The sequence below is a fragment of the Nerophis lumbriciformis genome, linkage group LG38, assembly GCF_033978685.3.
Source record: "Nerophis lumbriciformis linkage group LG38, RoL_Nlum_v2.1, whole genome shotgun sequence".
NCBI classification, from domain to species: Eukaryota; Metazoa; Chordata; class Actinopteri; order Syngnathiformes; family Syngnathidae; genus Nerophis; species Nerophis lumbriciformis.
The window spans coordinates 10,466,255-10,481,417 of record NC_084585.2 but is presented as its reverse complement, the minus strand read 5'-3'; the positions used below and the strand labels follow the sequence as shown (position 1 = coordinate 10,481,417).

The window sequence follows — 15,163 nt, the reverse complement described above, 5'->3', positions numbered from 1 at the left end:
TAAAAGCAATGGGACTGTCTGTGAATGTTGCTTGTAGTTACACCTCAGGTGCAGTAGGTGGCGGTAGCCTACTATGCACTATGCAATAGCACTTAATTCACCTGGTGGGCCAGAAGAAGAAGAAGAAGAAGAGGGACGGACGGACGGACGGACGGACGGAATCAATCAAAATACTCGCCGGCTACTTTTCATAATGATGGCGCTACCTACGTTTCTACCTCAAACGTCCAAAAGCTGCTGAAAGCCTTGATCCAGGATGCCATGGGGAAAAAAACTTAAATGGTGCCTTTTGGCGACAGTTAGCAGCTTGGTGGCTCATAGCCGGCTAGCTAACGCTTGCTAGCGTGGTAGCATTGCTTCATTTTTACAGGTGTTATAGGTAGATAGTAGTGATGGGTCCGGCAACACCGATGCATCGGCGCATGCGTCGAGCTCATAGAGCGAAACCCTGTGCCGGTGCGCGTACCGCTTTTAGAAAGTCACGTGACCGATCATGAGCTGTTTTGGTCACGTGACCGATACGCGAACTGTGTCGCACTGACGCATCCTCTGTGCCCTGTGAGCGGCTCTTTTCTACAGCCGGAGAAATAATAACTAAGAAGAGAAAGCGTCTAAAATTGAATACGTTGGAAAAACTGTTTTTTTTAAATAAAAATGTGTAAAAATAAATAAATAATAATTTCCAGGTCCACAAGCATCCTCATTCACAACACGTTCTCTTAGATTTCCATGTTATGATACATGTTCACATTATTTGACTGTATCTAAAAAAGACAAAAAATATATTTTTATTTAAATGAAGTTATGAAATAATCCTAAATAAAATACAATGACTTGGTTTATATTATTGTAAATACTAGGTCAGTGGTTCTCAACCTTTTTTCAGCAATGTACCCCCTGTGATTTTTGAATTCAAGTACCCCCTAATCAGAGCAAAGCATTTTTGGTTGAAAAAAAAAAGATAAAGAAGTAAAATACAGCACTATGTCATCAGTTTCTGATTTATTAAATTGTATAACAGTGCAAAATATTGCTCATTTGTAGTGGTCTTTCTTGAACTATTTGGAAAAAAAGATATAAAAATAACTAAAAACTTGTTGAAAAATAAACAAGTGATTCAATTATAAATAAAGATTTCTACACATAGAAGTAATCATCAACTTAAAGTGCCCTCTTTGGGGATTGTAATAGAGATCCATCTGGATTCATCAACTTAATTCTAAACATTTCTTCACAAAAAAAAAATCTTTAACATCAATATTTATGGCACATGTCCACAAAAAATCTAGCTGTCAACACTGAATATTGCATTGTTGCATTTCTTTTCACAGTTCTTTTTGACAGACATTTTAGTGACAAACCTGAGCTTGTGCTTCACTGAGTTTATGAACTTACATTCATATTTTGTTGAAGTATTATTCAATAAATATATTCATAAAGGATTTTTGAATTGTTGCTATTTTTAGAATATTAAAAAAAAATCTCACGTACCCCTTGGTATACCTTCAAGTACCCCCAGGGGTTCGCGTACCCCCATTTGAGAACCACTGTACTAGGTCATAAAATCAGTGTCAGTTGAGTCGGTCCATAGGTTGCCTGTAGGGATTTTTAATGTCCAGCAGATGTCAATATTTAGTGACACAGTATCGACACAGTATCAATACAGTTTTGCAATGTGTCAAAACGCTTCATGACGCCTCATCAACCCATCACTAGTAGATAGGTTATAGCTGCATCGCTCGCGGCTCGTCATATATTTAACGTTAATCCGTGATTTCACCGAGCGTTTCACTGACGGTGAGCAGCCTGACGCTGCTTCATTAACACCGCCGCTGTTTGACTCGTGGCCCGGGGCAGACGCTCGTAGTAACAGTCACATGTTACAATACCGACGAGCTAACGTGTCCAGGTTATAACCATGTTGTCAATAAACACACATGGACTGAAGCTAAATTGTCCACTGTCCACTGCAGCATGTGAATGCAATGAAAATAATAAAATCTGAGCCAACCAGCTGTTAAAATGTTGTCCAGGTTAATGTTTTGGCCATTAAAGACCATTCATTTCAGGATTTCAACTGTGATTGGGCTTTAAACAGGTGGCTGACCTGTTCAGATGAGTGTAACTGCTACTGGTCAAATAATGTGAAATAGCATTTAATTTTACATGTATGCAATGCCATTTAAATGCAATTATAGATAATAATAATAATAATAATAATAAATACTGTGTAGTGTTGTAAATAGTCAACGGGAAGGATTCTATTAAGATATAAGCCATGAGCACTACACAGCCAGAAAAAAACCTAGGCAGGACAAGTACAAATATTGGGGCAAGTAGATTTGAGAAGTCAGGCAAGTAGAAAAAAACCTTAACGTTGAACCCTGCATGTGTTGAGCTGCTGCCGCTTAAGGTTAGACGGCACTGTACATAGAGCGGTTCTGCTCGTTAGTAATAAATTCTAATGTTGGATGTTCACTCCTTCACACAGATGAGTATAGAAAAATATTTTCAACGGCCGAAAAGGGCTCGACTTGGAGAGGAGGTAGGCCTACAGTTCGGACCACAGGTGCGACCTGTTCAGCAGCAGCAGCAGGAGGAGGAGGAGGAGGAGGTTGACTGACTGTGGCAGGACACCTCTGCCTCTGTTTCACTTCATGTTGCTGGTAAATAATATGGTTGTAGCAGTAGGCTAAAGTTAAATTATTTAGTATTCACTAATTAAAGGGGCAGAGCTTTAAGAGACATTTTAGCTTTTATATTTTATAAGATATATTTTTTGTAAGAACCACAATTAATAAATATATTTCAGTGAATCACTAATTGTTCAAATCTGTATATAAATATGTACATAAAATGTTGTAATTATATTCCAACTCCGCGTTCTTCTTGGTCATCGCCGCTGCCCCCCCCCCCCCCCCCCCCCGCCCGCCCGCCGACCACACCACCACAAATAGATGCCTGTCCTGTGGGAAACACTGTACCACAATATATTATTTGGTATGTAAATGATAATAATACCATTTTAAAACCGTTGAAGGCTCCTAGTTTGGTTGCTGATGTATGCGGTAACATATTTCTTTTTGTATTATTTTGTCAAATCTATTATCAATCTACTTGCTAATTTTCTGTTCATAACACTTCTGTTAAAATGCAATAATCACTTATTATTTTGTTGTTTGGATACTTTACATTAGTTTTAGGTAGAGATGTCCGATAAATAAATGCTTTAAAATGTAATATCGGAAATTATCGGTATCGGTTTCAAAAAGTAAAATGGATGACTTTTTAAAACGCCGCTGTACGCCGGTAAAACACGGACGTCTAGTATACTCTGGACTGAAGCTGTGTGCCTTCGTTGTTTTTGTAGCTGTTGTTTTGAGGCATGTTTAAAAAAAATAAAAAATAAAGCACTTTGTGAAAGTCAAAGTATAGTATTTCCCATAGTTGTAATGGGTATTAGGATTATCTCAGGGAGAGCATGTCCCAAATTCCAAGCTGTTTTGAGGCATGTTCAAAAAAATAATGCACTTTGTGACTTCAATAATAAATATGGCAGTGCCATGTTGGCACTTTTTTCCATAACTGGAGTTGAAATTGTTCTCTTATTTTGGAAAACCTTGTTTTTGATTGATTGATTGAAACTTGTATTAGTAGATTGCACAGTAGTGAAGTGAATTATATTTATATAGCGCTTTTTTTCTCCAGTGACTCAAAGCGCTTTACATTGTGAAACTCATTATTTAAGTTACATTTTTTCTAAACCAGTGTGGGTGGCACTGGGAGCAAGTGGGTGAAGTGTCTTGCCCAAGGACACAACAGCTGTGACTAGGATGGCGGAAGTGGGGATCGAACCTGGAACCCTCAGGTTGCTGGCACGGCCGCTCTACCAACTGAGCTACGCTGCCCCAGTACATATTCCGTACAATTGACTACTAAATGGTAACACCCGAATAAGTTTTTCAACTTGTTTAAGTCGGAGTCCACGTTAATCAATTCATGGTAAAGTTACATTGTTTAATGCATCCAGCGGGGCATCACAACAAAATTAGGCATAAAATGTGTTAATTCCACGACTGTATATATCGGTATCGGTTGATATCGGAATCGGTAATTAAGAGTTGGACAATATCGGAATATCAGCAAAAAAGCCATTATCGGACATCTCTAGTTTTAGGCGATACTACAAATGTAGGTATCGATCCAATACCAAGTAGTATGAGGCCAATGCTGATACTAATACTTCAAATTTCCAAGATCATTGAATGATTAAATGTTTGATCACAATTATGATCGGACAAAAACACAGGATGGCATAACAATTGAAAGGGTGTTTTGGTTTTGTTCTTTTTTATGCATGGTGCATTCGCATGTGCGCAATATGTATTATTTATTGCTAATTATTAGTTGTTTCGTTGTGTTTGACTTTAGTAGCTGTATGTAGAAATGTGTCTTACCAAAATTTTTTGGACTTTTGGACTCTGCACTGCAACCACATAATTTCCCCATTGTAGGATGAATGAAGTATTTCCTATCCTATCAGCTCTGATTTCTGATTTACCGTATTTTTCGGAGTATAAGTCGCACCGGCCGAAAATGCATAATAAAGAAAGAAAAAAAAACGCACATAAGTCGCACTGGAGTATAAGTCGCATTTTTTGGGGAAATGTATTTGATAAAAGCCAACACCAAGAATAGACATTTGAAAGGCAATTTAAAATAAATAAAGAATAGTGAACAACAGGCTGAATAAGTGTACGTTATATGAGGCATAAATAACCAACTGGTATGTTAACGTAACACATTATGGTAAGAGTCATTCAAATAACTATAACATATAGAACATGCTATACGTTTACCAAACAATCTGTCACTCCTAATCGCTAAATCCCATGAAATCTTATACGTCTAGTCTCTTACGTGAATGAGATAAATAATATTATTTGATATTTTACGCTAATGTGTTAATCATTTCACACATAAGTCGCTCCTGAGTATAAGTCGCACCCCCGGCCAAACTATGAAAAAAACTGCGACTTATAGTCCGAAAAATACAGTATATTATATTACCGCATACCTGCCAACTTTTGAAATCAGAAAAACCTAGTAGCCAGGGTCCAGGGGCCGCAGGCCCCGGTAGGTCCAGGACAAAGTCCTGGTGGGGGTTCAGGTTCGCCCCCCGACGCAAAATGATTATTAGCATTCAGACAGGTTAAAATGTTGCTAAAACCATCACTTTTCTATCAGTCACAGTGACTTTTCAAAACAAAAATATTACAGCAAAAATCATATGGGTTGATTGACATGTTTATTCTGTAAGCTAACTTCAATAGTTTGAAATTATTTTGACAGTTAATGCCAGTTATCCTGTCAACCTTTCACAAGACTTCAATTTGTTAATTGAAAGTATAAACAGTATAAACACTTTTTACAGTAAACAAATGGTAAAACAGTACTAAACAATTCCATTAAAAAAAAAATTGGTGTCATTATTAACTTTCTGTCCAAGCTTGTATAATCTACTGCCTTGTTCAATTGTAAAACATTTTCTGTGCCTAAAATTCACATTTCTATCACAATTATCATACTGTAAACATGGTAAGCTAACTTCATTAAAATTAATAGTCCTGTCAATAGCATGGAATTACAATTCAAATGTAGTTTTTTTGTAAGCCTTTCAAAAGAATTCAAAATATGAAAAATTAATGGAAATTAATTTAAGCCATCAGACACTTGAAAAGTGGCACATCACATCTCTAATGTAATCATTTTAACTTTTCAACAGAAATAGCACTGCAAAAATATTAAGGACATACTTCTGTATTTTGGTAGTTATGCTGTCAACATTTAACAAGATTTCTTCAACTTGGACTTGAAAGCATAAATAGTATAAACACTTTTAACAGTATAACAGTACTAAACAATTCCAATAGATAACATTGGTGTCATTACCTTTTTGTGGCTAAAATCCAAATGTATCCAAAGAATCTGTTTGGGCGACGAAAAACGTTGAAAGTGTTCCACTTGTATCGCTAGCAACGGCATTAGACTTGTGTTTTTTTGTCCCAACGTGGTCTTTTACATCGCTAATTCCTCCGTGTCCGATCGAAAAATCTTGTCTGCACAAGGTGCAATTCGCGTAGTTTTCACCCTTTTTGGAACGGATAATTATTCCCGGATAGGCTTTAATATTCTTCACGGAATGACTGCAGTTTTCTTTTCGGTTTAAGACTCGTTTGCGATTTTTCTCCGGCTGATTCCATGATCGATCGCTCGTTTGGAAACAATGGCAACAGGTGCCTCGTGCATGGCATTCGGAATGGCTCGATAGGAAGTTACGGGAAGCAGTGTCGATTGTCATTGTTGTTACGCGATTTCGTGAATAAAACTTAAAAAAAACAATTTTTTTTTAAATTAATGAAAAACCGTATTTTTTATCACTGCAACCATAACCCGGAATAGGTTGATGAAAACCGCACTAATTACGGGAAAACCGGAGTAGTTGGCAGGTATGTTACCGGGCCGCTGTTTGTATGGAGGAAAATCGGACGTGACGGCAGGTTGTAGAGGACGCTAAAGGCAGTGCCCCCAATAATGTTGTCCGGGAGGAAATCGGGAGAAATTCGGGAGAATGGTTGCACCGGGAGATTTTCGGGAGGGGCACTGAAATTCGGGAGTCTACCGGGAATATCGGGAGGTTGAAACAGATACCGATAATTTCCGATATTACATTTATCGGCCGATAATATCGGCAGGCTGATATTAATCGCACATCTCTAGGCTCAACCATTATTTACTTAAACCTGGTGGTTTGCTTTAACCAAGGTGAATATAAACATTCACCATATGAAAGTTATTAGTTAATTAAGGATCTTCAGCTCTCACTGGATCGGTTCGCAGCCGAGTGTGAAGCGACTGGGATGGGAATCAGCACCTCCAAGTCCGAGTCCATGGTTCTCTCCCGGAAAAGGGTGGAGTGCCATCTCCGGGTTGGGGAGGAGATCTTGCCCCAAGTGGAGGAGTTCAAGTACCTCGGAGTCTTGTTCACGAGTGAGGGAAGAGTGGATCGTGAGATCGACAGGCGGATCGGTGCGGCGTCTTCAGTAATGCGGACGCTGTATCGATCCGTTGTGGTGAAGAAGGAGCTGAGCCGGAAGGCAAAGCTCTCGATTTACCGGTCGATCTACGTTCCCATCCTCACCTATGGTCATGAGCTTTGGGTCATGACCGAAAGGACAAGATCACGGGTACAAGCGGCCGAAATGAGTTTCCTCCGCCGAGTGGCGGGGCTCTCCCTTAGAGATAGGGTGAGAAGCTCTGTCATTCGGGGGGAGCTCAAAGTAAAGCCGCTGCTCCTCCACATCGAGAGGAGCCAGATGAGGTGGTTCGGGCATCTGGTCAGGATGCCACCCGAACGCCTCCCTAGGAAGGTGTTTCGGGCACGTCCGACCGGTAGGAGGCCACGGGGAAGACCCAGGACACGCTGGGAAGACTATCTCTCCCGGCTGGCCTGGGAACGCCTCGGGATCCCCCGGGAGGAGCTGGACGAAGTGGCTGGGGAGAGGGAAGTCTGGGCTTCCCTGCTTAAGCTGCTGCCCCCGCGACCCGACCTCGGATAAGCGGAAGAAGATGGATGGATGGATAGTTAATTAACTAACTTCATTTATATTGTATATATCGCGAAACCCTAACAAGCACACAACATGCTTGTTGGCAAATGCATGACTAAATAAGATATAACTCACTCTCTGGTCCCCTCCTTCCCTGCGAGGGTCCAGCTTCTTTGCAAAGTGTCTCAGATTGTCGTAGTTGTGAAAGTTGAAGAGGGAAACCAAGTCCTGTGACAAGATGACCGTTAGTCGTTTGCAGTTTTCAATACGGACACTGAAAAAGGCTCACCGTGCAGAACTGGATGCCTCGGACACTGTTGCCCAGCTTGTCCAGAGGAGGAGACCAGCACATGATGCCCATGACGTTTGGAACAACCAGCAGAATGCCACCGGCAACACCAGATTTAGCTGGCAGTCCGACCTAAAAACAAAAAACAAAAATGTAATCTTAACATTTACGTGACGGAAACGTCTAATGTTTTTTAACGGGTACTGACATGGAAGGCAAACTGTCCGGAGAAATCGTACATGCCACATGAGTGCATCAGACTCAGAGTGTTCAGCACCGCCTCTGGGCTCAGCACACGCTCTCCCGTGATGGGACAGAAGCCGCCGTTGGCGAGGGTTGCTGCCATGACGCTGGCACTCTCACAGGTCACCTCGATGGAGCACAACTGGCGGGAAACCGAATGGAATTCTCAGGATGGATGAAACTCATCGCTAATGACAAAATTAGTTTAGTGTTTGAATGCCCCGTTGTGCAGCGTGGGGCTGCTCCACACGCTAGAATTGTGGAAAGATTTGACATTGCTTTCCCCACAACTTGGAAAGAAGACAAGTATGGAAAGTGAAGTTTCGCCAGGCAACGATTACAAAAGTCTTGTGCCAGGTCAACATGAACACAACCTCTGTTATTTTCTTAGGAGAGAACACACAGAAGCTAATACAAATACTAACAAAAATAAATGAAAAATAACAGACTTTTTGGATCTCAGTAAAACTAAAGTAATGCTATTCGGTAACAATAGAAGAGAAAGTCAAACACTAATACAAATAGATGGAGAAGACATCGAAAGATTAAAATGAACCAAATTTTGGCTGTAATAATACTTAAGAAAATGAAAAATATGTGTCAGGTTCAAACACTGATGACATCTATTAAACAAGACATGAAGCAAAGAATCAAACGGAGGCAGAATTAAATTTGGACTCAATTGAGGAGAGACGCTGTCGACCTGTAACCTCTTACAGTGTCTTAGCACGCTCTGGCGAAAGATTGTACGCCACCTCTTTTTATTCGGACTTTCCCTGTTTACATAACAACAGCTGTTTCTAAAGGAATGGGGAGTATGTAAACAGTCATTGTTTTCGGTCACATTGAAAACAAAGGAAAAAGATGCCTCGGGCTTCGGCTGGTCCTGGATTCAGCTTGAGCAGGTCTTCGATGACAATAGATAACCCCCTTCCGTCTCCTCCCATCGTACACAATGGAATTTTCCAAGCCTTTGCTTGGTGCAACAAAGACAGCCTCTTGTCTGTTCATTGGGAACTCAGAACGGAAAGTTTTTTGATCATTTACATAGAATTTTTCTGACAATATGCAACATAAAGTGGCATGAAATACATCAATAATGAATAAAGTAAAATGTTCTTCCCAAAATTTACTTCATATGCTCTACTGCTCGCCAGTGTTATTATCATATCTGAGTTATTGTGCAGAAAAATGGGGAAATAACTACAAAAGACACTTATGTTACAAAAGAGAAATATCAGTTAGAATAATACATAATGAGTGATAAATACAGTGACTACAAATACATTGCAGGACGCCACCACAGTTGAATTTCTCTGTGATTGTTGGTCCAAAGCTCATGAAGATTTTGGCAAAAGAAGGGAAATTAGTTATCTTTAAGGTCGGTTGTGTGTATTTTTTTACGTCTTTTGCGCTGTTGGGTGCGTGTTAGAGTGCCTGCCGGTCACGAAATACTGCAGGAATGTGGCAGCAGGGTGCGTCAAATACAGCTGCAAAATTGTATTTTGATGAAATAAAAGCATGTTTTATTTTAAGTTTGTAAGCTGGAGTATGTTTGGAACTATATATAGTCAGGGTATTTTGGTTTATTTTGTCAGAAAAACAAAACAACAGCAAATGCATGCATCCTTGGTAGCAGTCATGGCGCCTGCCTTTTGGTTGGCCATACTCTCTTTAACTCTGGGTTAAATGTGCACTTTCTGCCATCTGGTGGAATAAAATGTAGTTGTTCTGAACGTCACTAAACGTTGGCATGGTAGATCCAATTCAACTGTATTTGTAGATTTGTAGACAAAAATGCATTATTTGTTTGAATGAATACTGGGGAGTGCTCAGAGAGTATGGGGTATCGGACTGTCTGATTGTGGCGGTCCGCTCCCTGTATGATCAGTGTCAGAGCTTGGTCCGCATTGCCGGCAGTAAGTCGGACACGTTTCCAGTGAGGGTTGGACTCCGCCAAGGCTGCCCTTTGTCACCCATTCTGTTCATAACTTTCATGGACAGAATTTCTAGGCGCAGTCAAGGCGTTGAGGGGATCTGGTTTGGTGGCTGCAGGATTAGGTCTCTGCTTTTTGCAGATGATGTGGTCCTGATGGCTTCATCTGGCCAGGATCTTCAGCTCTCACTGGATCGGTTCGCAGCCGAGTGTGAAGCGACTGGGATGAGAATCAGCACCTTCAAGTCCGAATCCATGGTTCTCACCCGAAAAAAGGGTGGGGTGCCATCACTGGGTTGGGGCGGAGACCCTGCCCCAAGTGGAGGAGTTCAAGTACCTCGGAGTCTTGTTCACGAGTGAGGGAAGAGTGGATCCTGAGATCGGCAGGCGGATCGACAGGTGGATCGGTGCGGCGTCTTCAGTAATGCGGACGCTGTATCGATCCGTTGTGGTGAAGAAGGAGCTGAGCCGGAAGGCAAAGCTCTCAAATTACCGGTCGATCTACGTTCCCATCCTCATCTATGGTCATGAGCTTTGGGTTATGACCGAAAGGACAAGATTACGGGTACAAGCGGTCGAAATTAGTTTCCACCGCCGGGTGGCGGGGCTCTCCCTTAGAGATAGGGTGAGAAGCTCTGTCACCCGCGAGGAGCTCAAAGTAAAGCCGCTGCTCCTCCACATGGAGAGGAGCCAGATGAGGTGGTTCGGGCATCTGGTCAGGATGCCACCCGAACGCCTCCCTAGGAAGGTGTTTCGGGCACGTCCAACCGGTAGGAGGCCACGGGGAAGACCCAGGACACGTTGGGAAGACTATGTCTCCCGGCTGGCCTGGGAACGCCTCGGGATCCCCCGGGAGGAGCTGGACGAAGTGGCTGGGGAGAGGGAAGTCTGGGCTTCTCTGCTTAGGCTGCTGCCCCCGATAAGCGGAAGAAGATGGATGGAATACTGGAGATTCTCAGTCCATGTACAAGTACCAGTGCTACAATGGCATAAGTAGAGTTTTAATTTAAACTAAGTTTACAAAACGTATAAAAGGAATGTTGGGCTTTCTCAAAGTAGCGAAATGAAACTACATATTCTTCCATCACATGCATGAAACTAATTATTTTTCTTATTGTACAGTATTAATAATTCACAAGGTCATTTCTAGCGGCTCACTAATGTGACACAGCACAATCAGGGTTTCCCGCACCGCCTAAACTAAAGTCTTAACAAGCTGCTCCGCTTAGTTCTGCCTCTGCCTCTGTTAGTACGTCTCTGCAGCACCCAGCATTGTCCCACCCACAGAACCATCTGATTGGTTACACGCAGAGTGGTAACAGCCAATCAGCAGTGCTTATTCAGAGCGCATGTAACAGCCAATCAGCAGTGCGTATTCAGAGCGCATGTAACAACCAGTGCTCAGGCAGGCAGAGAGGAGAGACGGTGGGGTGATCAGAAAGGTGTTTAGCAGGTTAGCATAAGGCAGCGGACTCTCCCAAAATTATAATAAACACCTCCCAGTCAATTACTAGTAACATCACTATGAGCCCGTTGACGTTCTAGAAACATAAGCAGCGGCTCAGCTCACTTGCAGTCCTTGAGGTGAAATCTAATTAGCTTGTAGCGTAATGTTAGCTCACTGTGCGGTGTGTGTGCGTGCGTGTGTTACGGACAGCAAAGCCCTGTCTGTGTGAGAGAAAGACAAGCATTATTGACCTACAGTTAACAACCAAGTTATTTCACTTGAACTTTTTCTGTGTTGAAGCAGCAAAAAACGACATTATGTTAAATGAAGAGTTTCCTGAAGCTGTCTCTGATAGTTGATATAATAATGTAACTGCATCATAAAGCCTACATGAACTCCATGGTGTTCAGGGATGAATAGTCTCTCCTATTGCTATTGTACTATTTTTTCAGCTATAGTTACATTAATCGTTAGTAATGGAGCAGTCTAGTTTTGAATGGCAGGGTCATAAATAAATATGACATTTACATAATAAAAATTAACTACAGGCTTCCCAAATGCTGTAATAAATTAAGCATGATGAGTTGAACATATGTCAGCATGTGGCATAATAATGACATACTTAGGATCTCAGGTAACTAGGACTGTTTTGTTTTTACTTTACGGAAAAAATATTGAGATATATATCGTATATCGCCATTCAGCAAATGGAGCGGAAAACACAACCAAAAATTGTAGGCTTCTTCACGCGACAAAGCCGGCCTACTTCACCGCAGTCTGTAGTCTATTGACCCCCAGGCTGTGGTGGCAGCGACGAGATGGAGACGTGATGGCGACAGGCCGAGTTACACTGATCCTTACACCCACCCACCCCCATCCCCGGTCCCCTTACTGGATTAGCTGATCATCGTTTACCTGGAAGTAGAAGTCCAAGATGGAGGTCATGTCTGTTCCCTCTGGGAAACACTGCAAGCACAAAACAAAACAGACACAAAAAGGAGATGATGATGCGGCTTAGCTTGTGTTCTGCGAGACGAGGGCGCGAGGTTGACCTTTTTTTCCTTCAGGTAGTAGCCGATGGCAAAGTTTCTGTCTCCTGACTCGCGCTCTGACTGGAACCTGAGACAAAGGGGAGTATGATCAATCATCTTGTCGTCTCCTCAGTTGCGTACAGGTGCACAGTTGAACTCACGTGGCATTGCTGAAGCCAACATATTCGTTCCCGGCCAGTTTGTTCATGAAGTTCATGACCTGCAGAGTTAATCGGGATACCTCAACATTCAGACAGGAAATTGCAATAATCCCAGTTTTTCCCACATGATTGCAATTTATCTGTGGCGGAGGCTGTGTGTGTGCGTGTGTATGATTGGCCATAACATTTGTATGGCTACCTGTCAACATTCACATATTAGAATAGGGGAATTTTGCAGAAAATACATGGAAATAATTGAGGATTGAAGTGTACATATTTTTACTTTAGTTTATATGAAATACATAACTCCAATATCATCGTATTATTCAGTCATCTAATGAATCAAACTCAATGTCTGCATCTTACAGCAGGAAGGGGATTCATATGGCCCCATTAGTGGCGGTTTACCTTACACATGAAACGTGACAAATTTGAGGCGTACACTACTTACAGTAAGCCACCAGACGGCAATAGAGTGTTGAATATCTCAAAATGTATGGAAAACACTGTAAAACAGTTGAAATGTGTAATGTTACTCACATAATCAAACTTCTCAGCGTTGCTCGCGCCTTGCTGGAACACAAACACATTCACTGCTGCTTATCTTATTAGCAGTAGACAGGAGGTGGACATTTGTTACCACAGCAATGTTTACAGATTGTCAACAAAGTCAGTTTAAATATAAATGAGTAATTATGTTCAGATTGAATATATGTACTAGCTAAAGTTTTTAATGACATTGCGTTTGTACAATTCAGGTACCCTAAATATATAGGAAAAGGCACAATGCTTATCGTGGTTTATTGAAACAAAATAACAGAATTTTGCATGGAGACGTTCTATCGTCACCTCAGTCAATTTATGCTTGGCACAAGAAATTAATCGCGACAGGCACAGGGCACAGGGGAGGAGTGGAAGACCAAAAACATCTGAGGAACACAGTCATTAAGTGAGACTGGGGTGTACAAACTTTTTCCATCGTGGGCATTATTCAGAAAAACTGAAGGATGTGGGTAGGGGACAATTTCTGAGATGTTTTAATACATGCTAAGCCAGGAGACTCCTTTCATCACCATAAGAGATACTTTGACATTCAATTCAAACTGTACCTTATGTGCAAAGCAGACCTCCACTCAAACACAGGCATGTGATTTGAACTTAATTAAAAAGACTGAAAATAAGCCAGGGGTCTGGAGGGGGAAAACCCCCCTCCGAAGCTCCTGGTTTTTCAGTAATTGAACATGCAAAAATGAGCAAAAAAAGCACAATTTTAAGATGTTTTAGTGTTTAAATAATTGAAAAATTATCAGAGTTGACATAAATACATACCCCACTATGTCTGTTTCAGTCACTATGTTATTTAGTCACTACAGTAATTACAACTTGTGTTCACATCCACAGGAACCACATGGGTTAGCCTACTCTATACAGTATTTACAACCTTACTAGTGTTCACTTCACAGCCACAGATGGTTCATCTAGTTATTGACATTATTTACACATTACTTTGTCTGTTTCAGTCACTATGTTAACCCTAACCCAGCGTTTCTCAAAGTGTGGGGCGCGCCCCACTGGTGGGGAATAGAGACATGACAGGTGGGGCGCGAGGAACGGGAGGAAATTTCACTTTAAATTTTTTTTTTTAAATTATTATATTCTTAGATTATTATTTTTTTACTATGCTTTCATTTTCTATACACACTGTAAATCACTTTGTGATTCTGTCTGTGAAATCCGCTATATAAATAAATGGAAATTACCGGTACTTATTTTTACTGTAGGCTTTATATTTCTCGGTACGAGCGAAAGTTTGACAGACATAGCAACAGTAACTAATGGGGGCGGGGCTAAGTGGAACAAACTTTCGCGCGGATGGGTAGCAGGCTAATGTGTGGATCACAATTACACAAATATATACATTTGTGACTCGCACCTCAAAGGTCGTCGAGCCAGAGCCTGCAGAGAAACAAAAATCTGACGGGCACACACTGTGTCATTCACCGGGAAGCACTCGCGTCAAGGCAGCTCAGCCCCGAACTCAATGAGGTTTTATCAGATGTTGTGAGCGCGGTAAATTTGTTCAAATCACGACCACTGAAAGCGCGACTGTTCTCTGCACTGTGTGAGGAAATGGGAGCTGATCATACAGCCGTGCTGTTTCACAGTGAAGCAAGGTGGCTCTCCTGGGGGAAAGTGCTGTCACTTGCCCTGTCTTGCCAAATGCATAGCTCCTCCTTTTTTTTTTGCAAAGTGGCACTTTTATTGTATTTATTATTGAACTTGATGCAAGTTATTTGATTTATTATTGAACTTGATGCAAGTTATAACACTTTTTTTGATTTATTATTGAACGTGATGCAAGTTATAACACTTTTTGATTTATTATTGAACTTGATGCAAGTTATAACACTTTTTTGATTTATTATTGAACTTGATGCAAGTTATA

The 15,163-nt window shown here is 41.3% G+C and overlaps 1 protein-coding gene across 3 annotated transcripts in view; it reads right to left on the bottom strand.

Moving 5' to 3' along the window:
• The window catches only part of LOC133578403 (glutaminase kidney isoform, mitochondrial-like), a 52,392-nt gene that overhangs the window by 8,771 nt on the left and 28,458 nt on the right, over positions 1–15,163 (bottom strand). For all 3 annotated transcript variants that reach the window (XM_061932801.2, XM_061932802.2, XM_061932803.2), the window contains exons 8-14: positions 13,258–13,290; positions 12,718–12,776; positions 12,578–12,644; positions 12,441–12,491; positions 8,108–8,284; positions 7,900–8,031; positions 7,746–7,838 (exon numbers count right to left, since the gene is read on the bottom strand). In XM_061932801.2, coding sequence (XP_061788785.1) covers positions 7,746–7,838; positions 7,900–8,031; positions 8,108–8,284; positions 12,441–12,491; positions 12,578–12,644; positions 12,718–12,776; positions 13,258–13,290 — 612 coding nt within the window. The remainder of the gene's footprint in view (positions 1–7,745; positions 7,839–7,899; positions 8,032–8,107; positions 8,285–12,440; positions 12,492–12,577; positions 12,645–12,717; positions 12,777–13,257; positions 13,291–15,163) is intronic.